Consider the following 27,802-nt stretch of genomic DNA (forward strand, 5'->3'; position numbering starts at 1 on the left):
TGCTTCTAGAGATGTAACCATCTGTAAGACTGGAAAGCACCTAAAAAGTCTCCCATTATCATTTGGTACCATTTAATACACAACCACGAGACATTAAACACTTTGAGGGCACAAACAATTTAATAAGATTAAGAACAAGAAATATCAAGAGTACTATGAGCTATGGCCAAACAAAGCAGGACTAGCTGCCTTGATGATAGCAAAAAGTCATAATCTAAAGACAGCAACTACATGAATCTACGTTCATCACAGAGACGTGGCAGACCTCCCTCAGTAAACACTTAACCTGACGACAAGAGTTTGTCTCGTTTCTACATACATTTACATTTTCTTGAACACAGAAGACATTCACAACAAAAAAAAAAACAAACAAACTGTACAATGAAAAAAAAAAAGCCTGCCCTGTTGTTGATTGAGTTGAGAAATGATTCACATACGAAGGAAATAATGCAAATAAAAAGACTATGATTCCTCACTCAAGCATGAATACGTTTTGACACCCGTTACAAAATGAGAGTGTACCAATAAACGACGAGCCACAGGCTCCTACCCTTACGAAGTAAACATCTTTTGAAAAATACATTTGGGACATCTTTGTGGCTAGAAACATATTCACAATTTGTGTCACCGTGTGAAGTGAGGGCAACTGAAGGAAAAAAAAAACAAACTCAACTCAAAAGCCTCACTGATACCTGGGCCAGCCCGGGTCTATGCAGGCCAAAAAATACATCATTAAATATTCACATAAGTTAGTAATGCGTATGGCATCCTGTCATCTACATACCTACTCCTTTTTTTTTTGTTGTTTTTTGTTTTTTAAACTTTTCGTCTTAAACCAGATATATCTAAACGACGACAGTGACATTTACACAAATTGTTCGACTTTAGTTTACACATCGGCGGAACGGACTACACAGGGATTAACTTGTGTCGCTACGAGGCACCGCGTTTACAATAACTTAATACTTGTTGATACCGAAAATCCTCACTCCGTGTAGCTGCGGTAGCTTGGGGATCAGCACGCTCAGGAGCGAGGCGGTGTTTATGAAGAAGTGCGCCGTGTCGTATTTTGTATAGAAACTCGCCAGGAAGTATCTGTGGAGCGAAAACAGACGACACACAGAAAAAAAAGGTTTGTATAAGTTTCAGCGTTTCATTTTCCATGACTGTCCTGCAACCGTTCAACACCACTGTTATGATCTGTTAGCATTGATGAAGTTCTGTTTTCATGTTACTTTTTGCATCAGTGCTTAAAGGATAAGTGCAGAGCCAAACCAACAATGAACTGATCTACTTACAAGTATTGTGTGTGTATCCAAAGCCTGATATATCTTGTTCCTTGGAGCTGTAGACTTCTGTCATTGTCTAAAAACTATTAACAACATGTCAGTGAGTCACACAGCTGCACCGGGTGACACGTTCCTTCACCCTGAAGATTATGATCATGGTAGTTTGTTTAGAAACGGCTCTAAAGACGAACAACAGCGATCATGTTTTCAGTCTCCAAAGAGTAGTTCTGTGTAATGTTGCTGCACATGGGTGAGAACATGCTTCTGTTTACAGCTTTCTGTGCTACATATCACAACTTCCTGACTTTCTACTGAAGTTCTAAGACATATCAGGCCTTGGATACAAACACAATACTTATAAGTAGATCAGTTCATTGTTGGTTTGACTCTGCACATGACGCCATCAGTTTTATTTTGTACTGATATTATCAGATCAGTATAAAAATATAGGACAGAATCAAAGGGTATCTAATACATACAGAATGATCGGTGAGATGGTGAAGAACTTTCTCGATGAAGTGAACTGGACGCCGTAGTCCAGCTGTTCCCAGTGTGTGAGGAGTCTGGCTTTTCCTTGGTCGGGGGTCTCGAAAGGCGTTCCTTTCACCGCGTGCATAAAGACATACATTCCCTGTAGAGACAAAGAGTCAGTCAGTAGTGCAGTGAATATAGTGAGACTGATGACTTGTTTCCCTCTTGTTCTCTCTGTTATAACTGCATGAGTTTTGATTATAATCGTGGCTGTTTAAATATACAGCAGGTTTTGAATATTGTTCACCATGTGGAGGAAAAAAGTAGCAAAAGGTTTGTTTGTTTTTTTTTTAAATATGTAAAGTTTGAGGCTGTGGTGGAAAGTCCATGTTTACGTCTGATAAACTTGTGGGAATAAAAACTTTTATTTCCTGCAGGAGTTTTTGGTGTTCGGCCTGCGGAGCGTTTAAAGCAGAAAGGAAAAAAAAAAAGAATTAAAACACATCTCCCGCCTGAGGCTTCTTCTGCGCGCCACCATGATAACATTCAAGAGCCACAAAGAAAAAAAAAGGACGAGATGATGCAGATTTATTGCCATCTCGGGAATGACGCTCGTTTCGAACATGCCTCTGTGTCGAAAACACAGGAATCCAGCTTTAAATGGAAAACGTGCGTTACAGAAGGAAAAGTAATCAAACTAAAACGGTGGCGAACAGCCAAGACATAATCAACACACTGCTGCTGTATTGTGTAGAAAACAATAGGCTATAGTTGACCTTAGCCATTACTGTTAATAGCCCTCCGTATTGGCTGTGAAACACAATCCTCGCAAACTGCTTCGAGCTCGCACTACTTGATGATGTCACACAAATCGACTTTGTTTCTTCATTTGAGGCTGGCCGTGTAACAATGAGAGGTCAGTTTTGGTCTACGGACCTTATGTGGAGTGGGGATATCATCATCATCATCATCATAATAGGTCACGCGCCAGGCTCTGCAACAAGGACGGCCTCCCCCAAAAATAGAGCATATCTTAACAAGCACACACACAAACATAAGCGCAGGCCTCGGCAGCAGAAGCTTAACAGACACTCGGGCTCTTTTAGGCTACAGCTAACTTAAATGTCTTTATTCAACATGGTCCAGCGTGGTTTGGTTTTGTCTCAGGGGGGGGCGGGGGGGGAGAGCGACGAAGAGGATGTGCGAGAGACTTACAAAGTTGTGTATGACATTCGTGAGAGTCCACACCACCGGCACGCTGAAGAAGGGTATGCTCAGGAGCACGATGTGAAGTATCCCGACACCGAGCGCATAGGTCAGCCAGATCCCTCGACTGTTCATGACCCGAGTATTTGGGTTCACCTCACTGTGTGCCACACCCACATTCATTCTGGTCTGTGGATGAAAACGTTACAGGAATAATGTTATTAAAATAGTCGACTTTCAGCAGCTTTCCGATGTCTGTTTTACTTCACTGTGGTTATGACCATTTGTGGCCTTTTGAAAGTATTGCAATGATTTCTAATGTCAGATCAATGGTTGTAAATAAAGCTGCAATGATTACTTTCCATCTGCTGATTCTTAAATGTGAGAAAATAGTGAAAATGCCCTTTATAATTTCCCATAGCTGCTTGTATTCATTGGGACAAAGTACAGTTTTAAACATAAATGTTAGCATTTGCACCAGAGTTAGCTTAAACTAATTTTCATTAAAAAAAAGTTGTATCCTTAAATTTCCTATTTTGTATGAACAACAGTTCAAAACTCACACATATTCAGTTTATCATTCAAGAAAAGCATTAAATCATCACATTTAAGAAGCTTAAAGCAGACCATTTTTGGCATATTTGCTTAAAAAAAAAGACTAAAATTAGTATTCAGTTATCAAAATAGTTGCTGACTAATCAAATAGCTGACTAACTGTTGCAGCTCTAGTTGTAAATATGTATTTTAGTAGGTACGTGATGTTGGACTGTGAGGATTATTATTTTTGTATCATGTAAGCAAATACAAGGTGTTGAAGTATAAAATATGTAGTTGAAGTATGAAATATCACCTTTAACTCAATCAAAACTAGATTTATTTACTACAATCCTGAAACAGTTAAACACGCTCTGTAAATATCTCCAATCATAACTAAAAAAAAGTGCAATCATACATTTATACAATAACATAAGACACACATGATATTACCAAAAAGTACCATTGTAGCACTTTGACCTGCCTGCAAGACTGAACGTGATAACTATGAAACACCTTATGCAATCTGGTTGAACTTTGCCCTCTGGCACACTTTAAGCTGCCAGGCTGGATTAAAGAAAAGGAACAGAGCTCAGGACGCAAGTCATTAAAAGCAATGATGACTTCAATCCCACATTCCCAAACAACAGGAACCCGATGCGTGCCAACATTCAGCAAATCTGTTCCACTATTTCACCAGCTAAAATGATATTTTGACCACAGAAAAAAAAGCTGCTTTCAGCTTCTCAAATCTGATGATGTAATGCTTTTCTTTGTCACGCATGATGGAAATTAAAAACAGGCATTCTCACTGTTAAGTTAATCTAGAAAACAGGCCTTAACTGCAGATTAATCAATAATGAAAGTAATAGTTAGTTGCAGCCCTTTTGACAACCATTAATCTGACAGTGGAAATCCTTGCAATACTTTGAGAAGGTCACAAATGGTTAAATATACCACTGTGATAGAAGAAACAACACCTTTTAATTGCTAATATTACATCTGTATTAACATTTAGCCAAATAAATATCAACAATTATTCATGCAGTGCAACAAACAGATATATTCTGATCTGATAACAAGACTATTTACTTGTGGATAGTGAGTATATACAACGACAGGAATGACTGAAACAACTGAAAGACTTGTTAAACTAGATTTTACTACAGTTGCATAGAAATTAAATGTGTTTTGCTGCTCAGCCCACTTTCACTGGCTTGGACTATTTGCTGATTAATTTTTTAATGTAGCTACAGCAAACTGCACGATTTAAGATATACAATTATATGGAGTCAAACTGATTATATTTCTGAATGACTTAATAGAAACCGGATTATCTAGCTAATCTTTAATGTCTGGCTCGTCCTACTAACTATGTGTAAACATGAGACGTGTTTTCGTTTCCAGTGCATAGCCCGAACCGAGCCAACCGCTTAAACCAAAGTTGGCCAGCGTCACTGCGTAAATAAGAGACGTTAAGTAACGTTTTGTGGTTAAGAAAAGTGTAAAGATCAAAACAACCACAAACCAAGCGGTGGAAACTTACAGGTGGCGGCGAGCAGTGGAGGTATTTGTGGAACCAAACTGCTACGGAGAGAAATGGTTTATCTCCGCCGTGTTCGTGTGTTCAGTTCACGGGCACAGACCCGAGCGGAAGGAGACTGTTATAGAGGTTTTTATGCCCCATTTTTTGACTTGTCAGGCTGAGTCTCACTGACAACAACTTCTACAAAAGAGCAGTGGTGGAAAGTAAGTAAGTATATTCACTCAAGTACTGTACTTAAGTAGGATTTTGAGGTACTGGTACTTTACTTGAGTATTTCCATGTGATTCTACTTTATCCTTCCACTCCACTACATTTCAGAGGGAAACATTGTACTTTCTACTCCACTACATTTATTTGACAGCTTTAGTTACTTTTCAGATAAAGATTTGACACAATGGATAATATAACAAGCTTTTATATATAATTTGTTAAAAATGAAACCGGTGGTTTCCCACCTTTTTGGCTTTTGACGTCTTATAAAAAGCAGTGTGTAGTCGGGGTCACATTTCACATGTCTATTAGTTGTTAACAGCTCCACCAAATAGTGATTTTTCCCTCTAAACTTCTCACATGGTTTCATTTCAGTAAATGTTCAAATGATCCAATATTTCACCAAAAATCAAAGATTAGAGAAAAACTGAAAACAGATTTGTGTATCAGAACTTTGTTTTTTCTTCTTTCCTCTCCCATTAATCATCTCACGACCCCTCAGATTTATCTGCTGACCCGTTGGAGGGGCCCGACCCCTCGCTTGGGAACAACTGGACTAAACTAGCTAACTGTATATAAAGTAGTGTAAACTAGCTCCACCTCCAGCAGCTACATCAGTAACATGCTGCTCTAACACTGATGCTTCACTATTAATAATCTAATGAGTACTTGTGTGCATTTGTATAATTAATTTAACTTTGTTTAAATAGTTTATTCTACGAGTGCACTGTTTTTGGTTTGGGAGAAATGGAATTTAATTTCAATGTATACAAATACTGAGAAATGACAATAAAGTTATCTTGAATCTTGAATATATTCTGCAATGCCATTAAGGTTAAATTACAGCATGTACAGTATATCATTATTATAACAGTGTACAGAATGAGCAGGTCCAATAAACAAGTCTTATTATTTTCTCTTGGACTATTAAGTCTTCCAATGTCTGATTACTTCTTCCACCACTGTGTATTTCTAATTAGCCTGACAACGAGTTGCACCTGCAAGCTCAAACTCAGGGTAAACTTCAGTGTGTCTACCTCTGAACCCGCCCACGTGTCACTTCTGACCAATCAGCGTTTAGTAGAGGGGGCGGGAATCGAGTCATTTCCGCCGTGTGGCTCGTGTCTGTTGTTTATGGAAGATCCAACAGTGAGTGGTCCTTGTGCAAGTCAGTATTCAACTATTTATCTTGTTATTGACGTTAATATTCAGTTTAATATGAGGTTGTAACCATTAACGTAAATGTGCAAGAAATGATGTTTTCAACAGTAAGTTAGCGAGTCTAAACAGCTTAAAACGAGCCGCAGAGCAGCTAGCTAACGTTAGTTTGAGCTCTAACGTTTAATCGCCTTCTAACTGTAATTATTTATTAAGATGTTTAGAGCTGTAACGATTAATCGACTAGTTGCCAACTATGAAATTATTTGCCAATTATTTTGATAATCGATCAATCATTTAGAGTCATTAAAAAAATCCGATTCCAGCTTCTTAAATGTGAATATTTTCTGGTGTTTTTAGTCCTCAATGACAGTGGAGCTGCAACAATTAATCAACTAGTTGCCAACTATTAAATTAATCGCAGACTATTTTGATAATTGAATAATCATTTCGAGTCATTTTTAAAGAAAACAAAAAAGTCCAAATTCTCAGACTCCAGCTTCTTAAATGTCTGACAGATGCTGGATTTTTGGGGCTGATATCGATATTAGGGAGTGAAAAAATTTTGATATCGATGCATTGACGATAATCTTAAATATATAGACACACATTATGAGACGAGTATTTTGCAATGATCCCTCAAATGTGGTTATCAAACACTTGTGACAAAGATATGTAACAGAAGCATGATAATTTACAGTTTAACAATAAACTTTATTGTATAAAATGACATCAGTGCACTGAAACAGTAAACTTCACTGGGAATTTAATAATTATAAATAACTGTAATTAAGAATAACACACAGAACAAAAAACATATGTATATATTAAACTTGAATTAAGAAAAAGGACCAAATATACATAAAACGCTGCCTATATAACTTTTAAAAATAAAAAAATATTGGTGCATATCAGACAACATATACACAGATACCGATATATCTGTTATAGGCCAATATCAGCTGATAATATTGGTCAGCTGATATATATTGGTTGTGTTCTAGTTTCTTGTGTCTTCTATGATAGTAAACTGAATATCTTTGGGTTTCGGAGTAAACAAGACATTTGACGACATCATCTTGGACTTTGGGAAACAGCGATCAATATGTTTCACCATTTTCTGATATTTCATAGACTAAAGAACTAATCAATGAATCGAGTAAATAACTGCTTGGAAGCTCTTTTATTTGTTAAGTTCACGTATTTATTAGCGTAATCGTTTTCATCCTCAACTCTTGACTTAAGATGTTTAGAACTGCAACTATTAATCGATTAGTTCTTTGATAATCAATCAATCAATTTGGGATTTTTTGATCTTGTATGACAGGAAACTGAATATCTTTGGGTTGTGGACTGTTGGTCGGGACAAAACAAGACATTTTAAGTTGCAGCTTTGACCTTTGAAAACAGTGATTGAGATTTTTCACCGTTCATCAAACAACTAATTGATTAATCAAGAAACTGTTGCACAGATTAATCGATGATGAAAAGAATCCTTAGTGGCAGCTCTAATATTTCTATGATTAACAGTAATAAATCCTTACTTGTGGCAAGAAGACTGTGAATCTGTGTCTTTGTCATAATAATAATAATAATTATTATTATTGCAGATGGACAATTAAACTGATTTGTTTGCCTCACATAATGTTTACAGGCTGTGTTGTTCTTGTTCATGTACAGTCTCAGTTATCTCACTCAGTTGTCCCTCCTGGCTCCCTGACAGTCAAGATGGCAGCAAACCAAACAAAAACAGTGCTTTATTCATCTCATATCATGCTTAACTTTAGTGGATCATAACATATCGGTTATGGAATGAATCTGGTTCAAGATGAGATCAAACTTTTCTGTGGATGTCAGTTTTTGAGCCACGACAAAGGCCAGAATGAGAGCTGCAACAGACTTGTTTTTAGCCTAGCTGATTGCTGGAAATGTCTTTTGCTGCAGTTGTTGATCACATGTGGCCCCTACTGGCTGGTTAAGAGGAGTAAGGAGTCAGCAGGCGATGGCGGTATAAATCATGTTTATAAAACTGGCTTTTCAACAACCGTGAATCACTGTAACCACGAGAGATCCTTGAGCACACAGTCATAAATGTGCACAAAGATTATTAGGCTGATGGGTCCAGTGATATGCAAGATAAACTGCGGACAGATACACACACGACCAAACACATGATCTCCTGCTGGCTTACACCTGCCAGACCATTTCTTAACAATATATTCCTGCGCAGTAGGAGTCCCGAATGTGTTCATCTTAAACATTTCTCAAGCTTCGCTCCACCCTCACGTCATGATGTTGTCCCGACTCAACAACATTCATAAGTATAAAACTAATATGAGGCCGTTTTCTTCAGCAGGTGTCTTGAATCATGAAGCAGCTGTCTGCTGACACCGTGCGGCTGCTGTCCAGCTCGCAGGTCATCACTTCTGTAGTGAACGTTGTGAAAGAACTGCTGGAAAACTCCCTGGACGCTGGAGCTTCAAGCATTGACGTTAAACTGGTACAGAGTTAAAATTACTGGACAAAAAAAATATTTATTTATAGAACTATAATGATTTATGAGTGATAAGTTTTTGTTGTATTTCATAATACAATCTGTAAATCTTAAGTACGGAGGGTGTGACAGCTGTTGTTGTATTGTTCTCACAGCTCAGACAATGTACAGGACATGGCTGACTTTTAATATCCCATTGTAGGAGAACTACGGCTTGGACCGGATAGAAGTACGTGACAACGGCCAAGGAATCAAAGCTGCTGATACGGCTGTGATGGCCGTGAGACATTTCACCTCAAAGATCTGCAGCCACGAGGATCTGGAGCAGCTGGAGACGTACGGCTTCCGAGGAGAGGCGCTGGGCTCCGTCTGCGCCGTTGCCGAGGTAATTGTTGTGTTATGAAATTCATAATGTTGCTTTTTCAGTACTTAAGTTTGGTATTTATCTGTTTGGAAGTTGAAAACTGAACCTGATTGATGACATGGATCCATATTTAGAGGACTGCATATGTCTCTATCAACAAAAATACTTTATTATTACAACATAAAACATTAGAGAGTATGCAAAACTAGAAAATGTTGTATTTTTTTGTCAACATTTTGCAATCTAATTGGAGGTTATTTCATTTATTAGTCTTCAACAGGTTCAATGTCCACTTATCAATAGAAAAAAAAGCATATTAGCTCTTACATATATTCATAATTTAGTATTTTACATATAGCAACACCCTTTTCTTTAACAGTATGTATGTAATGCAGTAAAATAAATAAACTGGGATGGTGTAGTTTGACCTGATGTGGTGTTGTGCTGTTTCTCTTCAGGTTGCCGTCACTACGAAGACCGAGGACGATGACATCAGCACCCAGTACACACTGAACTGCACAGGAGGCATCGTCTCTCAGAAGCCGTCTCACTTAGGTCAAGGCAAGGCATCGTTAACCGACTCAGAACGAGATGCTGAAGTTCAACTTATGAATGTTTTGATGGTTTTTCATTCTGCTGAATTGGAAATATGTTGCTGTGTCGCTGACAGGTTTAATATTTTTGTATTTTGAGGGAGGTTTTATTATCTTCTGTACCATAATTATGAAGTTACTGATTTCTTCCATGATTTGATTATTCTATTTATTAATATCTTTACCCCAAAAGCCGCCAGTCATTAAACTGACAAATGTATTTGCTGATGGACAAGTCTTAAAGGGATTACGTGTTATTGTGAAACATTTCAGAATAACACACATCTAGCCATCTATGTTTGGGCCTCATGGTGTTCATGTACATCTAGTCTTCCTGCATCCTTCAGTCTCGTCACAGGAAGCTGTTGCACAACTCTGTTCTTTGTGTTTTTTCCAGGAACAACAGTGAGCGTACTGAAGCTTTTCAAGAATCTTCCAGTGAGGAGGCAGTACTATTCCTCCACAAAGAAGTGCAAGGAGGAAGTGAAGAAAGTGCAGGACCTGCTGATAGCCTACGCCATTATAAAACCTGACCTGAGGCTCACGCTCGCTCACAATAAGGTCAGTCGCTCCTCCAACCACGTGAATATTCTCACTGGTGAACAATCTGAAGTTAATGTACAGAAACTTCCTTGAAGTTGAAGAGAACGCAGAGTTTGCAAAGTGATGTGACTGTCAGGTAGCATCATTGAAACCAGCAAATTTAATACACGTAATTTACACTTAACAACTGTCCAATATTTTATTTTTCCACCATCTCATCACTCAGCGCAATTACTAGTGATAAAGTGATTTGTTACCCATATAAGCATCAAACTTTTCACCACTGTGGGTTTTAATGGTGGTTGTAAAAAGTTTATAGTTTGTTGCATCACAAAGAACAGCAGTTTAGTTTCATGCACCTTAATGTGGAGTTTTTAGTTATCAAAATATGTCTCGATATACATCTTTGTCACACTATTGTCCTCCTAAATCGTGTCTAGACAGCAGGTGTCACAGCAGATACTCTCATTTTAATCTGTGCAGCTGGTGTGAGAAGCTTCTGTGGACATTTTAATATTTAAAATATATTAAGGCTGCAACTAATGATTATTTTCATTATCTGTTGATTATTTTCTCAATTAATCAGTTCTTTAAAATGGTGAAAAATGTCGATCACTGTTTCCCCAAAGCCCAATGAGATGTCTTGTTTTGTCCCGACCAACAGTCAACAATCCAAAAATATTCAGTTTACTATCAGAGGAAACTAAAGAAACAAGAAAATATTCATTCATATTGTGTCATATTGATTTGAGAAGCTGGGACCAGAGAAGTTTGAGATTTTCTTCTTTAAAAACAACTAAAAATAATTATTCGATTTACCAAAATAGTTGGCAATTAACTCTGTCGATCGACTAATCGATTAATTGACTAATTGTTGCAGCTCTGTAATATATAATTTAAGATATTCCAACCATAAATTAAGCTATTGGTCTTTACATAAGGATGAAATAATCACTTTTCAAGCCATTATCATGTGTTTGATACTCAAAAGGAAGATTTTTAATCATCTCTACCATTAAATTTATTAGATTACAAAACATGGATCAATGTAACGACCCCTCCTCCAGAGTCTATGAAGTTAAATAGTTATAAACTTTATATAAGGGACTTTAAACATGCTCATACAGTTTTTTCAGTATATATTTCACTACAAACAGCAGCCACTAGGTGTCCTCATTAGTCTTCAGATGAGAGTCTGAACGTCATTAAGCTCTGTGGATCACACATGATATTTATACAGCACTAGTTTAAAAAGTATGTCCTCCAGATAGAATAACAAATAAAAACAACAACAACCATTATGAAGCACAAGCAGCAAATACAAACACTTAGCAGTTTATTAGTTGTTAATATTAATGCAGTACGATGCCACAGCTGCAATAAACCTCTACCTTCATGAAGGTTATCATGTTTAATTTATAATCAATCTGTTTCTGAGAGGTTGTATTGGGTTACACTGAGAGATGTTTCTAATATTTATATATTGATATTGATTGATATTGTTCATTCCATTTATATGAATTATAGTAGATACAATATTAGAACACATTACAGTTCAACAGCACCACAAACTACAACCTCCAAAAAGTCTCTTAAACACATTAATTACAAACTAATCATGATAACTTTGATTGGATTTATTGTAGAGCTGCATTATGTTTAATGTTGATATAAAGTGAGTGTTTGTTCTGTACATGATAATAAAAATGGTCTGAATGTGGGATTGTAAATGTGTTCATCGACATTCAGGCATGACGAGAAAAAAACATGTCAGAGGAGTAAAATACCAACAAATAAGAGCACAGATCACTTTTCACACTCGTCTATATTTCTCTCACATTTTTATGATATTGTGAAATATTACAAATGTGTCTGCGGACGTTTTTAATCTTATGAAATGTAACTTCTGCGTCTGGAAATCCAATGTCTTCGCCGCTTCTCTTTTTCTGCGTCTCCGTCAGACGTGTGAAGAAGCTTTGTCAGATAAATTATGATTCAAACACCCTTTCTGAAGACACTAATTGTCTCCAGCCTCCCTGTTGTTTCGTTGTCGGTGTGAATGCGAGTCAGTGAGCTATGAAATTGTTACGTGTAATGGAAAAATAATCATTTTGGCTTCGTGGAAACATTTTTATAAACACATCGACTATAAAGCTTTTATTGAGCCGAGGACGGACGGACTAACCTGACGGACGGTGAGACTGTCATTTATTTAAAGAAACCAGATTTCTTACAAGGATGCATTAAAATGTACAATACATGTAATTATTTATAAGTAATTATGAGTTGTAGGACTCTTTTATTTATTGTGCATGTGGCCCTCAGTCACATCAGTGCATTTTGGATGCAAAGAAAATATACAACACTTCTAAATATTATTAAAATGAGTTACTACTTGAATAACTTTTGTTAAAACTAATTATAAAAGCATTTGATTCAGCTTTTAATCTGTTGAATAACATCGATGCTCTCAGAACATTCAAACTTCTCTGGTTTTCTGCTTTGTGTTTCTATTCTTCATCTTCTTCATAATAAAACTCTGAATAGATAATTATCACACATATAGTTGTTAACTTTGAGGATAATGACTGCTATTAAAGGGTGTTGATTGATATTTAACAGATGTATTGACATTTAGGTGAGTTAGAGGCTTCCTGCTCTTTTTTAAAAAGGTTGGTTGTATTTATTTATTGGGACAGTTTTTAACATAAAAGATGCACCGTACTGGAGTTTAGCTCAAAGCTAATTTACATCCACAGACCATAAAAAACACAAAATACAAAGCTAAGCAGTGATCCAACAGTGATTGAAATTCTTTGCTTGCATCAAAACATGAATAAATTCTATCTTAAGTTATAATATAATAAATTGTTGATGTCCATAAAGGATGCAAAGATCTACAAACCTTTTTCCAAAGACGTGAGCCTTCGACATTCAGTAGCCTGTCAGTTAAAACTTAAACAGAAGACATAAAGTAATGATGCTGCTCCGTCTGCAACATCACTGCAAGACAGAGGTGCTGCACAGCTGCACAGCTTCAGATCATCATTTAGCAAATGAATAGCTGAAAATAGTAAAGGTCAGTGCTGTTAATGGAGGAGACTGTTTACACTGTGCACAATGCTACTGGAATAATATGATGTGAGCTACTGGTAAACAGACACTGTTCTGTATTTGCATCGTGGTTTCAGCTCGTAGTCGTCGAGGAAGCAATGAAACCCAAAATCTATCAGGAAATTGTAGAGAAGAAAATCTGCATATAAACAGCAGATAAAGATGATTCAACACCAGAGTAAATTCACTTTATATATTGTCTTAAATGAATGAAATGCTTGACTTGTGTCCAAGTTGGCTGCACAGAGTTATTTGTATCATTTCATTACGTCATTAAGACGTTAAGGTTTAGACTCTTGCATCATTGACACTTTGTATTTATAGTGTCTGAAAAAAAGTTCATAAAATAATAGTTCAGATAAAAAAGAAATCATAAAAATGGCCATTAGAGAATGGAAAACAGTCAGATAACTACTTGATTGTTGCATGAGGTAGTTGACAACACACATACCGAAGCTATGTTTCATATTCCACAACGTCCAATTTTATTTGTCTACATTTGGAACAATTAATCATCAGCTTAACAACCGGTCGTTAATTATCAGTTGTATCGGGGTTAAATGCTCTCGGTATGAATAGCCTATTTAAAAAAAGTCAGTTATTTTGGTTGTAAATACGTTTTGAAACTGTTTTTATTTGGTTTCTTTTCTCCCTCTGGGTTACACAGGAGTTGCATGCTTTCGGGGGCACATAATAAAAAATCCAGTTATGTCAGTTTGTTCCATTACATAAGATTAGATTAATCAACAGCGGAATTATTTAGCAATTAGACATTTCCATCCCCCTTTTTTTTTTTGCTCTTTCCCAACCACAGCTAAGCATAACTGTCAGGTGCCCCAAACACAAATATGGCTGACTGTGAACTCGGATTTGGCTGATTATGACGCCTGAGTAAGTTGCTGAACACAGCTGTGGGACTTAGCCCCAGATTCAGTTTCAGGCTGCAGCCAGTTTGTACACAGAGGCGTGTAGGTGGCGTGGGTCAGGGAGGGGGCACACGACCACCATATAGCTTTCATAGAAATCAGTTTCCTCACCCCCCCCCCCCGCCGTTTTGTACAATCAGCACTCAGTTGCCCCTATCCTTTATCTCGAACTCTGCTATTCGGCCTGTGTCGTGTTTCACAGCTTCTTCGAGAACTGTTTACAGGAGTGATCCGTTTACATGTGCCAAATTGCGTATTTAATAGCTGAGACATGCCCCGCAACGGAGCGCATGCTTTGGGAAATCAACACCCAGGGGATCTAATCACAGGGAGACACAAACTACAAGCCCGACCCGTGGGTGTCAACATATTTTGTATCAAAAAATATTTCCTGATCTTGACATGATCTTTTCTGGTAATAAAGCAGGTTTTTTTTTTTCACAGGCGTCACCGGTAAGTTTGAAGAGGATGTTTTTGACTTTAATTGTAATGATTTCCAAAATGCTATAAAGTCTTTATAAGGGAAATAATCATGATGAAGTAGCTGAATGTCCTGTTGTAGTTTTAGGTTTTCAATTAATCTTTTCTCAATTGATCGATGAGTTGTTTTTTTTTACCATAAAACGTCAGAAAATGGTGAAAAATGTCAATCACTGTTTCCCACAGTCCAAGATGACGTCATCAAATGTCTTGTTTTGTCCACAACACAAAGATATTCAGTTTACTGTCATAAAAGACTAAAAAAACAAGAAAATATTCACATTTGAGTAGCTGGAATCAGAGAATTTGGACTAAAAACAATGACCCAAAACAATTAATTGATTATAATAATAGCTGGTGATTAATCTATTAATCCACTAATCATTGCAGCTCTACATGGTGTCATATAGTCTTGAAACTCTGTCACACATCACTGATTTAAATCATAAGATATATATAAAGAAGTTGTTGTAATTTAAATCCCCATTAAAGATCCTCGATGGCGCCCTCAGAATGAATTTCATAAACCATAAACTTTTAAACCGGACATTGCTGGTATCACTACAGTTTCATCTTCCTCTGGCTGAATATCTTTACAAAGAATATGTACGAGCTCCGGATATGTTGGCGGCTCCGGTGGCCCAGTTTCTATCTTGACAGGTGTTTATGCAGTGTGATTCGCCTGATGTGGACTCATGGAAGTCGACCGGTGTCATATTGTTCCAGGTGGTGGTTTGGCAGAAGGCCAAGGTGGTCGATCACAGAAGCGCCCTCCTCGCTACACTGGGGCCCGGTACTGTTGCCAACCTGCTCCCTTGCCACCATCGCCAGGAGCAACCAGAGGTTAGTTAAGGGGAAAAACGCAGAGACGAGAAAATTCAGCAAATCTGTGGAACGAATATCAGAATATACATGAGTTTTCTTTGTTTTCTTGCATGCAAACATTGCTAGAGATGCATGAGTGTGTATCATTTAAAAAAAATCATATCACATTTTAGATAAGCCAGTTTGAAATAGTTCCCCCCGTCTTGACTAAAGGCGATGTAAAGCTGTGTTATATCACAGTATAAAGGCTCGGCGTTTACAGGTTTCTGGTTTCATGGTCAACTGTTATTTTTATTGTTTCACATGGACCGTTGCTCAGCTGGACAAAGTCACCTTTGAACGTCGTAACAAATGATGCAGTGAATGTGAAGAGACTGCATGGAGCGCGTTGCTCTCTGATGGATGAGCGTCACAGGCACATAGCAGGGCCGAGCTGGCACGCCGCCACATGCTGCCCGTTCCACCTCGTGCACACACCTTCCACTCTTTGCTCTCATACTGTGGCTCCCATGCCCCTTTGCCCTTCATTATGGGGCCAATATAGCAGTTTATCTTCAAAAGAAACACACTCGCCCCCTTTAAAGAAAGCTCACTGTCAACAAGTCCGACTTCAAATCACACGTCTTTTAGTCCCGTTTTCGGTTAAAAATCGAATCTTTTGATTTGTGGTTGAAAAAGATTTTTTTGACTCGTTTCAGGAAAGTTTTAGAGGTCAGCTTCTCTGACGTTTAGTGACACTAAAAAGCACTTAAAAACATATTTGTAATAATGTAATTTGCACTGGAAATAACTGACACGGTCTCGCCGGATAGCTTATTTGTTTTACTTGTCTCCGAAAGGTCTAATTTAACTGTCAGTACCGCATTAAAAGCCTCGTTAAGATGGATACTTTTTGCCGAGCAAATGAAAGCACGCACGTTATACTTGACCGTGAGCTAATAACCTCATCATGAACGCCTGGTCTCAAGCCAGCAAATGTGGTCAGTTGGTGGCTGGCCAACTATTCCCTTGCCCTTTTCTCTTGAGTTCTTTCCTGATGAAGAGTGAGTGATTTTGGTTAGCTAAGCTTTGCTGCGCTGATTGTAATTGAATTACTGTTGAGCGGTAACTTTCTGCTTGGTCACGGTAGGTGTCATGTGGCTCGTACCTGCTGCCAGGCTCCCAACTAATCTAGTCTGACAGATATGGAGCAGCCCTTTTCACCCTGTTTCTCTCTCATTTTCCTCTTTGTTGTTGTTATTTTGCTGCTGCACTTTGGTGCCCGGTTATGAGAACAACCTTTCACCTTTCCCTCTTACTCCCTGTAGCAATGAAAGAGAACTTTTCTCCTCCTTGTCCCCAAAGACCAAAGCTTAGTGATCAAGGGAGCCAGGTTGACAATTTCACCGGGGCCTCGCTCGGGGAGAGTTGCAAGAGCTATTCCTCTGCAGAACAAAATGTGACACTCATTTTTGGCAGCATGACTACACATAGCCGCGGCCCTTCAGGGCCAGAGGTGCCATTCGTGCTCTCATAAAGTGACCCTAATGAGCAGAAATAGAGAGAAGCATATGTGCCCCGACCTGAAACAGCAGTTCATTTATTAACTTCATTGGCGTGCGTTGCTGCTAATAGTGGGCTCGAGGCCATGTGGAGAGAAAAAAAAAAAAAAAAAAAGCATGGCTACTCACCGCCTGCAATCTGTAGAACATTAATAGCTTTCTATAATTTCTTACAAGCTCACATTCATAATGGAGTTTTGAGTACAATTGTTGGGTTTTATGTCGAGTCATCAATTTCAGCTCATGAGATCTGCCTCAGGCGGTGATTCTAGGTGAAAGGTCATAATATATGACGCAAATTTTAATAGAAAAACACCAGCCTGGGTCGACCGTGTTCATAGTGAAGCCTGCTAGTAGATTCTCTCGTTTCACTGACTGTCTGAAAAAAGTTGCAAAGACATCCAGGCCATTGAAAAATATGAAGGGAGTCGATGAAACGAGTGGAAATGTAGCTACTACTCGTCCTCATTACGCCGCGGCAGTGTATGCGCGGTATGCTGCGACCGCTGCCAAGTGCCTGTTTGCTTGTGCACAATCAGAATTAATGGCTTCATTCCCAGCTGTGCAGGCAGTGGACTGGATCAACCGTGTCATCCTAATTGAAAATGTAATGGTGGCAAAGTTTATGTAATGTCCAGGTTTTTAAAACGTGTAGTTACGCCTCCCCCCACCACCCCCTCACACCCCCCCCACCCCCTCTACCCCATCCGTGCCAGCCGGCTGCTGAGCATGTCGGTATGAAAATGTTTGCATAGGCATCTCAGAAACTTCCCAGCCAAATTCATTCCCTTATTACAGCTGTTGTTTGTTATGCAGTGTGATATTTTCCTCACTGTATTTTTTGTATGACATCTACTGTCTGCTTGTCTTGTGTCGGATTGTTAATATTGACATTTATTTTATGTTTTTATTCAGATTTTTTTAGATGGTTTTTTTCCGAAGCCTGGAGCAGATTACTCCTCTACAAGCACGTCGACACCTGACAAAACATTCATATTCGTCAACAACAGGCCTGTCCACCAAAAAGATATAATGAAGGTAAAGTCATTCTGGATAAAAATGTTTATATAATGAATATTTTATATTGTATCTCATGCCGTTCTTTTCTTTTATGTTTCCTCGTTATCTTGGTTGGACGGATCATCAGCTGTTGCGTCAACACTACAACGCTCAGTATCCCGACGACCGAAATCGATATCCCACCCTCATGCTTAAAATCGTTGTTTCGCCTTCCTCGGTGGACGTCAACCTGACACCAGACAAGACCCAGGTTCTCCTTCATAACAAGGTAGTTGTGAAACTCAAGCTTGATCAGTTGAACATGTGGTCACAATCTATTGTTCAGACGTGTTATTGAGCTCTTCGACAGCGGTGTTTTCAAGCACCGTCCAACTTTTTCTTTTCATCGGGGATCTAATTAAAAACACTAGACTACAAGATGTTAAAGGATAGATTTACAGTTTTTCAAGTACAGTAGTCAAGTTTTTCTTGCTGTAAGAGCTATTGGCTATTAAGAGATCCCTTCCTAATGTCTATTCAATATGAGTGATTCACAGTCGTTCTTCCGTGCAAAATGTATTTTTTTTGCAGAAGTTCATCAGAATTTTATCAGAAGATTTTATGAGTTTATGAGTCAAAGCAAGACTATCTGACAAAGTGTTTTTAGCAGAAAATTCCTTCTTTTTGCTTCTATCCCTCCACTGCAACTCAACAAGGAACCAAAAAAGGGAATTTTTGTAATAACAAGCTTCACTTTATTTGATTAACACAGGCAGCTGAAGTCGTATAAATGATTCAGATAAACTTTTGAGAACATTTTTGCACAAAACGAGGACTGTGGATTTTGTCCCCCAAAGCTCGTTTGGAGGGAATCTCTTGATGGTCAGTATGAAGAGGAGGGATGATTACAGCGAGGAAAACCTGATTTCAGTGTTCATATGGACACCTGATTGTTATTTTAAGATGGATTTGGAAAAATGTGAACCTATCCTTTTTTTATTAATAAAAATATTTTCCATCTGTCATGTGTGTGACATTTAGGAGGCTGTGCTGACTGCAGTAGAGGCTTTACTGGTTTCTCTATATGGCTGTCAGCCCAGTAGCGACCCCCCACCGGGGAAGCAGCTCAGCCATGAAACATCTTCACCATCTAGTCCTCTGCAGACCGATGCTTCACAACCGGGCGGCGAGACGAGCGTGGAGAGGGATGTCACGCCCGACGACCGCGGCGGCGACGTCCTCGAAGATGCACCCGAACGCTGCGACGCGGCTCCGTCGACAGCCGGGAGCACCGATGTTCCACTGAACAGTCAGACCTCCAACGGCAGCTCTTCATCCTCTATAGCGGAGGACTGGATCGTCAACCAGATCCCAGATGGGCTCGAGTCTAACTTTTCTCTTTATGACGATGAAACGGCTAATACAGGAAGCAAATCCCCCGAGAGTTGCGAGGACAATGGCGTGTTAGACGCAGACACGAGTAAAGACGGTCTATCAGCTGAGGACTGGAGCAGGGGGACGGCTCTGACGGACCCCGTGTCAGGAGAACCCCTTCAACCCGTCGAAATCCATCAACCCTCAAAGCACAATCACTCAGACTCGGATGAGATCAAGAGCAGCTCAAACAAAAAGGTGTTCAACGTGATAACGGAAAAGCGGGCGGCTCTGACGGCCTACGACCTGATCAGCAACCGCGTCATGAGGGCACCGCTGTCTCCCGCCGCCCTCTATGAGAAGGAGGTCAGAGCAGAGGTCCTCAGGGAGAAACCCACAGCCAGCCTGCAGGATATCAGCGTCGCCGTTCACGAGAGATGGAAAAATCTGAGGGAGGAAGACCGTAAGAAGTGAGTTTCCAGACCTTCACCTTTCCAAGCAGTTGTTTCCATTTCTTGTTATTTGCAAGGCAGAGAGAGAAGGAGGAGGTTTGACCTGTCATTTGCATGTGAAAAGCCCCAGCCTGGAAATTTTGTTGATACGAGCTGTGTTTCTAATTTCCAGACAACTGTTCCTAATAGCGGGATAGGTAGACAACATTTTCCACAGTGAAAAAGGTATCACTAATGATGAAGTGTCGTCTATTTCCTGAGGATGCCATCTCATCCAGAGAATTCACATGTCTCACGTTTGTGGTTCACTGTCTGTTAAACTTCCCACAATTTCAATAATCCCTGAACACAGATGTGATATAATGATTTTAATTAGAGATCTCACCATTTACTTTTAATATCAACTGAAAGGTAAATGTCTTGTTTCCAGGTTCTCACAAGTCTCTTTGTTCATTTTTAAAAAATCTCACCTACACTTACTTCATAACTGGTTGGAGGAGTGACACATAGTTGGCTAGTCAAGAACAGATTTGAGTTCTGTGCCAAACAGATTTGGCACAGAACAGATGGAGGTAATGAGCATTTGTGTTTGACCCCTTGCTCCCCTCAGAGTCAAAGGATTTACATTAATGAAGGTAAGACAGAGATGGAGTCATTTAAAAAAAAAACAAAAAAAAACAACAAAACAGAAAAACGAGGTGATCAGATAAATGCAGACATCTGCTAGAATATCTGGTCGTTGGTTGTGTCTGTCACTGCTTATCAGTGGTGGAAGAAATACTCAAATGCTTTACTAAAGTACAAGTACAACAGTATTATAATACTTTATTACAAGTCAGGTACTTGTTCTGCAGAATATCTGCCCCTGCCCCTCAATATACAGTACAATATATTATGATATTTTACATGATTAATACTGATGCATCAATGTGTAAGCAGCATTTTAATGTTGTGGTTGCTCAAAGTGGAGCTGGTTTTATCTGCTTTATATACAGTTTAGTCCAGTGGTTCCCAAACTAGGGCACCGGCCCCTCCAAAGAGTCACAAGTTAAATCTGAGGGGTCGTGAGATACGATAATGTATGACATAAAAACACCACAATCGTTTTCATGTTATTACAAGATTATTTCATGTTATAATGACTTTTCTTGTTATTACTAGATATGTTTCTTGTAAAAACTGAATAATCTGGTATCTAGTAATAACAATAAAATATCTCAGAATAAGACATGAAATAGCTTATAAGACAACATGAAAAAGTCTCTCATCATAACAAGAAACTGAGCACATTTTTTTTTGTCATAGTAGCAGCAACACACTGCTGTAGAAAAACTAAGTTCTTTTCTCTCATCTTTGATTTTTTTTGTAAATATTAGATAATTTGCAAAGTTAAGTTGTAATGAAACCGTGTGAGATGTTTAGAGGGGAAACACAACAAGGAGACACAACTACACACAAGAGCTCACAAGACAAAAAGTTCATTAAAACACCTCTTTCATCTTAAACTATTTTTTTTTAATAATAATATTACCAAATGCTTTTTATGTCAAATGTTAATCTGAGAACTATTAACTAAAGCTGTCAAATAAATGTAAAGGAGTAAAAAGTACAATATTTAAATGCAATATTTGCCTCTCGGTTGTAGTCGAGTATCAGTAAAGTACCTCAAAATTGTACTTGAGTAAATGTACTTCACCACTGCTCTCTGTTTACTACATATTAACTATTTTATCTGAGTGTCATCTACAGTATTTACTGCCCTCAAAAATTCCCCAATGAAATTAAAAAAGGAGTGTCCACGGCATGTACGCAATGCAGTGGGCTGTGTTTTATAGATTCAAAAATGGCCGTTGCACAACTCCACCGCTGACAGTGATGACACAAAATGATGATGAGTAGCGAGTGTCTAAAATCTCCGTTCACTATTGATTAAACTATTTAGTGTCTATGATAAAGGGAGTAGTGATTGTGTCGTGTCTCCAGGCTCAGCAGACAAACTGTGAGCAACTCTTTACCTTTTTATTCAGTCTGTTGGATCAAAACCAACTCTGAAAAAGGCAAATCTTGTCTCGTAGTCATTAATAACTTATAAAAAGCTCCGGGTGCACGAAAACGCATCAATAACAGAAAGTACAAACTTTTCTGTTTGTACAGAAATCTTCTGTTCTCCAGCCGTGGAATAACACCATTATACTGCACTGAAAGCGCTTCAACCTAATTATGTTAGATTACTGCAAACCAATTTAAAGTAATTGCAAGGTTGGAAAATGTGTATCAGCAGTACTTGGGGCCTTATATAAGGTATGGAAGAGTGTATGGAAAAAGCCATCTGTTTAGAATCCCGCCTTGCCGTACTGCTGTCTTTAACATGAAATAAGACGTGGTAAGTACAGTACTTGGCTTCTTTCACCGCCACCGTTCAGTGGTGTACCACTTCTAGGAATTACACAGTTCACGAAACAGGTTATTTGAATAATGGGGTGCTATGTTAAGCCTTAATGCTTAACATATGAAGATGCATGGAAACATGACTTGGCAAATACCTGTATTGCTCAGGAAAGCACCCTATATATTTATATATATATATATATATATATACATAAAATTCAATATCATGTTCTCAGTATGTACAGTGGGAAGGTGATACTCGGTATCTAAATTCTTAGAACATACTACTCCTGTAGTATGTGTACTGTAGTAGACAACAACAGATGGCAGCTCAGCAGCTGTTACACAGAGCAGAGCAGCTGTATATAAAACAAGTTAAAGCTTGAATCACTTATCAGGCAATTAAAGCATTTGGGCTGGTTATTAATATTAATAATGATAAACATCCCAGTAAGAATTGATTTGGTGATTTGCAGGTCAAAAGATGTTTGGACGTTCAGGTTAAAACTGGACATATTTGGTTGCATATTAGTGTTTCATTGACTATTTGAATGTGAAGCAGGTTCTAACTGTATGTTCACATGTAGTCATTTAAATGCTGTTTAAACAATGGTTATAAGTAACTTTTATAGACGTTTATAAAACTTACAACGACATTTCAGATATCCTTGATGTCTAGAAGTGTTTTGCCTGCTTGTTGGGATGTCAGCTTGGAATAGGTTTAATAATAAAGAAAGAAGTTTGTCACTGCTGGTTAAAGACTTGATTGAACTCTCGCAGGTATGAGGAGAAAGCAAAAAAACACCTGGAACACCACAACCACAAGACCAAGTTGGCCTCCGCCGAAGGTCCCAGAGAGACGAGCGCGAGCACCCCGAGAGGCCACGCGCAGGGCCAGAAACGCAAGGCCCCGCTCTCCAACCAGCAGCTGCTGGACGAGCTCTTCTCCGCTCAGCCCCAGAAGAAGATGAGGAACCCTGCGCCTAAACCCTCACAGCCCCTCCCCTGCAGCGTGGCTGCCCTTCGGCTGCAGCTTCAGCGCCTCTCATCCCAGAGCAGCGCAGCACCGCGGGGCCTCCGTCTTGTAAACCGGCTGGCCTCTCAGAGCGCCTGGGTCATTTTATGTGGTCAGAGGCTCATGTTGTTAAACCCATTTCGAGTGGAGGAAGCCTTGTTGTTTAAGAGACTTCTAGAGAATAATATACTTCCAGCAGTGAGTCTGCAGAACCCTATACAGTTAACAGATGGGTAAAGTATCACTCACTTCTCTCCAGCTAAATTCCAATGCTGTCAGTTGTTTTCCTTGTGGGAAACTGCACACTCATCCAATTTCTTTAGATACTTAAGAGTATCTAATAGACACTATTACCAAGAAAAACAAATCCTAACCCTTGGAAACCCTTATCCAATGGTTAAAGAAGTACTCAGATCCTTTACTTAAGTAAAGCAATACAACAGGGTTAAATACTTCATTACAAGTAAAAGTACTTCATTTAAAATTTTACTAGCGTAAAGAAGTATTATCAGCTAAATTTACTTAAAGTATTAAAGGTAAAAGTTTTGCTGTGACTGATATAAACCATATATTATAATAAATTATTAATACTGATGCATTAATGCATAAGCAGCATTTTACTGTTGTAGCTGCTCGAGGTGGAGCTACTTTTATATACAGGTTAGTCCAGTGGTTGCCAATCTAGGGTTCGGGCCCCTCCAAAGGGTCACAAGATAAATCTGATGGGACAGAAAAGAAGAAAAAGTTATTTTCTCTCATCTTTGTTTTTCTTGGTGAAATAATGGATCATTTGTACAGTTACTGAAATGAAACCATGTGAGATGTTTAGAGGGTAAATGTGTCTTTGGTGGAATCGCTAACAACACGACAAGGAGACACAACTACACAATGATTTTATACAAGAGCTCACAAGACAATTTGTTGTTTTATTATAATCTCATCAAATGCTTTTTATGTCAAATGTTAATCTGAAAACTGGAGTCAAAAGTACAATATTTACCTCTTAATTGTATTGAAGTAGAAGTATAAAGTAGCAGAAAATGGAAATACTCAAGTTAATTACCTGAGTAAATGTACTTTGTTACCACTGCTCATATCTAAAGTCTGTTGTTGTAGGTTTTACATCTTGTCTCTCTCTTGTAGGAGTCTCAGGGGAGCTGAGTATGTCGAGGCTTTGTGCAACATGAAGAAACAAAACCCTGATCTGAACGGAACGATGTTCATCTCTGATCCCAGAATCGTGGCTAACGGGTTTAAAATCAGACTCACTCCAGGTATTTGTACATAAAGTGTTATTTTTAATTTAATTCTGTACGAGACAGTCCAACATGTGCGCGATTAATCGAACATTCACCAGCTAATTATGCAGCTCGCCCTTTTAAAACCCGACAACAAAACCACTAAACATACGAACCTTTAAACTGGTACTGTGGGTACTGGAGTATAACGGACCAGTAAGAAAACAAACCTTTCTCATGTTTCTGAGTCACGCTGTTTAAAGGTCTCACGGATCGTTCAGTTTTATTTCACAAACGTTGGAGCCGTTTGCCATCATTAATGTCATAGTTCACAAGTCACTGAGAAATGTCAAACATACAGTCCCGGATAAATGGATTATAGTCAATTATTTCTGACAGTTTTCTGTGTGTAGGATTAGTTGTGGATAAGACAAAATATACTCATTCTTTCAAAAAAACAATGAATGATGACACAGAAACTACAGATTTTGTAGAATCCTGTGATATAAAACCAAACAAATGTAATTAAAAAAAAAAAAAATCATAAAAGATTAAGAAAAGTTTAACAATATTTCAATATGACAAGAAAATGTTGGCAAATACATCCAAATTGACCACAACACTTTTATTTTGACACATGTTCAAGGATTAAAGTTATCAGTGAACCAAACACACATTTAAATAATTTACACATATATCATATTAAACAATAAACTGGTTGCTGTAAATAACCAGTTAGACTTAGTAGAGTGAATATAATTGATAAAAAAAAAAAGAAAAAAACATCAGTTGTTTATATAAAATGTGTTATTTATATCCAATAAGCTTCGTATTTTAGGAAGATCCTATTTGCAGTTTAAATATTTAACAGATAAATGACATTAGTGTAATTTAACCATATATTTACTATAAGAAACAAAGTCAAAAACAAAGGTAAATGTAATTATAAGCATCATGTGAAAAAATAAAGCAGTTAAACTTGTTTTTGCCAGATTTCTTCCATCATTATTATGACATTATTCCTCCGTTCGCTAGTAAAGGGTATACAGTGTCCTGTGAATGTTGGTTGTTTTTGTTACTGGAATGGTTCACCTCAGTTGACATTGGCTCTCTGCCCGACAGCGTGGTCTCACAGTAGGTTTGTACCCCAGTGTGCAGGTGATGAGAATGGTTGCCCTTTAAGAAATTCAAGGAATTTTCATTTGGCACTGCCAGCCTCGGTGGGTGTGCATGAGACTGGAGGTAGAGGCGTATATAAGATGGTTTCATTGCACAGTCTGCTGAATATCTACAGCTTCGTGACGGTTATTGTGACTATTCATATTTAAAATTGATAGATTTCTCACAAGCGAGGCAGCAAATTTCTGTATGCAGTTAAATATGCTGTAAAATAATGACATTTCTTACTGACAGTTGTTGCTCTCTACATAAATATTTAATAGCACATGCACTAGACTTTGCAGTCTCGCACAGACAACAGAGCCAGCACAGAAATATTATAACTGTCTCTGACTCTCCAGGGCTTTTTGGTTCATTTTTCATCCAAAGTCATGTATCAGAAATATAAATTGTGCATGATTTCCAGTATTTCCTCATGAAATGAGAAGCTATCATTCTTCCACCCTACAAGACAACTTCCTTTCAGTCTGCTGGGGCTTCTATTAGTCATTTAACACTCCATTTGGCCCTTCGCTTGTTTGACTTGGTCATCAGTCCGGCCGTAAACCACAATATTTATTTATTATTCTTTCCTGGAGATAGTAGTAGCGTCTGGAGTATATGAATCCTTGTTTTCTGCTTGTTTTGGCCAGGTCTCACGTCAGCCGAGAGACATCTGGAAGTGACAGCTATGGCAGACTGCGTGCCTTTCCTCGGCGTGGAGGACCTCAGGGAGATCCTGACTGCAGTTCTTCACAGGAAGGCCAGCACCGTGCATGAGTGCCGGCCACTTAAAGTCACAAACTACCTACAAGTGAGACACGCTATGAATTGAGGGATGAGAAGGAAAAAAAAAACAAACTGCATCTGATAAAGTATGTTAGGTTATTTTCTTTGTTTAATTTAATGTGTGCTATGTGACTTTTTCTTGACAGGGTGAAGCGGTTCGACTGGCCCGGCAGCTGCCCTCACATTTATCCAGAGAGGATGTGCAGGAGACGCTTCAGCGGATGGAACAGCAGCTTGATGAGAACAACCGGACCTGTTTCCATGGACGACCGTTTCTACAACACCTAACTGACATCCCTCGTACAGACGAGGAAGCCGAGGCTCTGCTCAAGCCTTTAGAGCTGTAAAAACACAGACACCTTTTTTATTTTTATGAAAAAATAAAGGATAAGACTGGCATTTTTCTGTATCAGAACCAAAAAAACAATGAATTGATCTACTTATAAGTATTGTGTATGTATCCAAAGCCTGATATATCTTATTCCTCTGTGCTGTAGACCTTCATTGTTGTCCAAAAACTAAAAAAAAAACACGTCAGTTAGTCACACCTTGTCCCCTGAAGGCAATTGCTACTGTAGTTTGTTTAGACATGGCTCCAAAGACTTTTAACAGCGTTTTCAGTCTCAGGAGAGAAGTTCCTTGTACGGCAGATGCTTGGCTAGCTTGTTTGTGCTACATATCACAACCTCATGCTACACTGTAAATTCGACCGTAATCTTAGTGATGAAGGAAAATGTCACCCAGTGCAGCGATGTGGCTAATTGATGTGTTTTTAATAGTTTTTAGTCACAAACGGAGGTCTTACGGCACAGAGGAGTAAGATATATCAGGCTTTGGATACACACACACACACACACAACACTTATAAGTAGATTAATTAATTGTTTGTTTTGGCTCCGCTCATGAGATTTGATGACAACAAGAGAAATACAGAAAATCACCACTATCCTTTCAACAGCAGTGCAATATCAACGAACATCTGTGTCTTTTTTATGCAGCAGATTATTGTAAACTACCTGAATTATTTCGATTCTCTAATTCTGTACAACTGTGTTTCAAACAGAGTATAATAAATTTATATTTGTACATTTGTAC

The 27,802-nt window shown here is 38.5% G+C and overlaps 2 protein-coding genes across 4 annotated transcripts; one reads left to right on the forward strand and one right to left on the reverse strand.

Annotated features, from left to right (window-relative positions):
• Window positions 1-98: 98 nt before the first annotated feature.
• ormdl1 (ORMDL sphingolipid biosynthesis regulator 1) lies at window positions 99-5,168 on the reverse strand. The gene is made up of 4 exons (XM_067602983.1): window positions 5,047-5,168; window positions 2,976-3,155; window positions 1,769-1,920; window positions 99-1,095 (listed from the first exon to the last, which is right to left on the reverse strand). The coding sequence occupies exons 2-4, from the start codon at window positions 3,147-3,149 to the stop codon at window positions 960-962; spliced, it is 462 nt and encodes a 153-aa protein (XP_067459084.1). The 5' UTR covers window positions 3,150-3,155; window positions 5,047-5,168; the 3' UTR covers window positions 99-959.
• pms1 (PMS1 homolog 1, mismatch repair system component) lies at window positions 5,167-27,801 on the forward strand. 3 transcript variants are annotated; one of them, XM_067602976.1, is made up of 13 exons: window positions 5,167-5,253; window positions 8,768-8,914; window positions 9,111-9,293; window positions 9,731-9,833; window positions 10,263-10,426; window positions 15,655-15,771; window positions 18,210-18,332; window positions 18,442-18,582; window positions 19,335-20,137; window positions 23,288-23,755; window positions 24,666-24,796; window positions 26,572-26,732; window positions 26,854-27,801. In XM_067602976.1, the coding sequence occupies exons 2-13, from the start codon at window positions 8,783-8,785 to the stop codon at window positions 27,052-27,054; spliced, it is 2,727 nt and encodes a 908-aa protein (XP_067459077.1). In that variant the 5' UTR covers window positions 5,167-5,253; window positions 8,768-8,782; the 3' UTR covers window positions 27,055-27,801. The 3 variants fall into 3 exon arrangements, with proteins under 3 accessions (XP_067459077.1, XP_067459075.1, XP_067459076.1); XM_067602974.1 differs by lacking the exon at window positions 5,167-5,253 and adding an exon at window positions 6,347-6,424; XM_067602975.1 differs by lacking the exon at window positions 5,167-5,253 and adding an exon at window positions 6,347-6,424 and having other exon boundaries at window positions 8,771-8,914.
• The last annotated feature ends 1 nt before the right edge of the window (window position 27,802 follows it).

This window comes from Thunnus thynnus, chromosome 11, assembly GCF_963924715.1.
Source record: "Thunnus thynnus chromosome 11, fThuThy2.1, whole genome shotgun sequence".
NCBI lineage: Eukaryota > Metazoa > Chordata > Actinopteri > Scombriformes > Scombridae > Thunnus > Thunnus thynnus.

What these genes read in the sequence shown, in the direction of transcription:
- ormdl1 (XM_067602983.1), bottom strand. Translation starts at nt 3,149, where the DNA reads ATGAATGTGGGTGTGGCACACAGTGAGGTGAACCCAAATACTCGGGTC. An exon ending in CGAATGTCATACACAACTTT is followed by an intron (nt 1,921 to 2,975) that starts GTAAGTCTCTCG and finishes TTGTCTCTACAG; the next exon opens with GGAATGTATGTCTTTATGCA. An exon ending in ACCATCTCACCGATCATTCT is followed by an intron (nt 1,096 to 1,768) that starts GTATGTATTAGA and finishes TTCGCTCCACAG; the next exon opens with ATACTTCCTGGCGAGTTTCT.
- pms1 (XM_067602976.1), top strand. Translation starts at nt 8,783, where the DNA reads ATGAAGCAGCTGTCTGCTGACACCGTGCGGCTGCTGTCCAGCTCGCAG. An exon ending in CCGTCTGCGCCGTTGCCGAG is followed by an intron (nt 9,294 to 9,730) that starts GTAATTGTTGTG and finishes GTTTCTCTTCAG; the next exon opens with GTTGCCGTCACTACGAAGAC. An exon ending in GCCGTCTCACTTAGGTCAAG is followed by an intron (nt 9,834 to 10,262) that starts GCAAGGCATCGT and finishes TGTTTTTTCCAG; the next exon opens with GAACAACAGTGAGCGTACTG.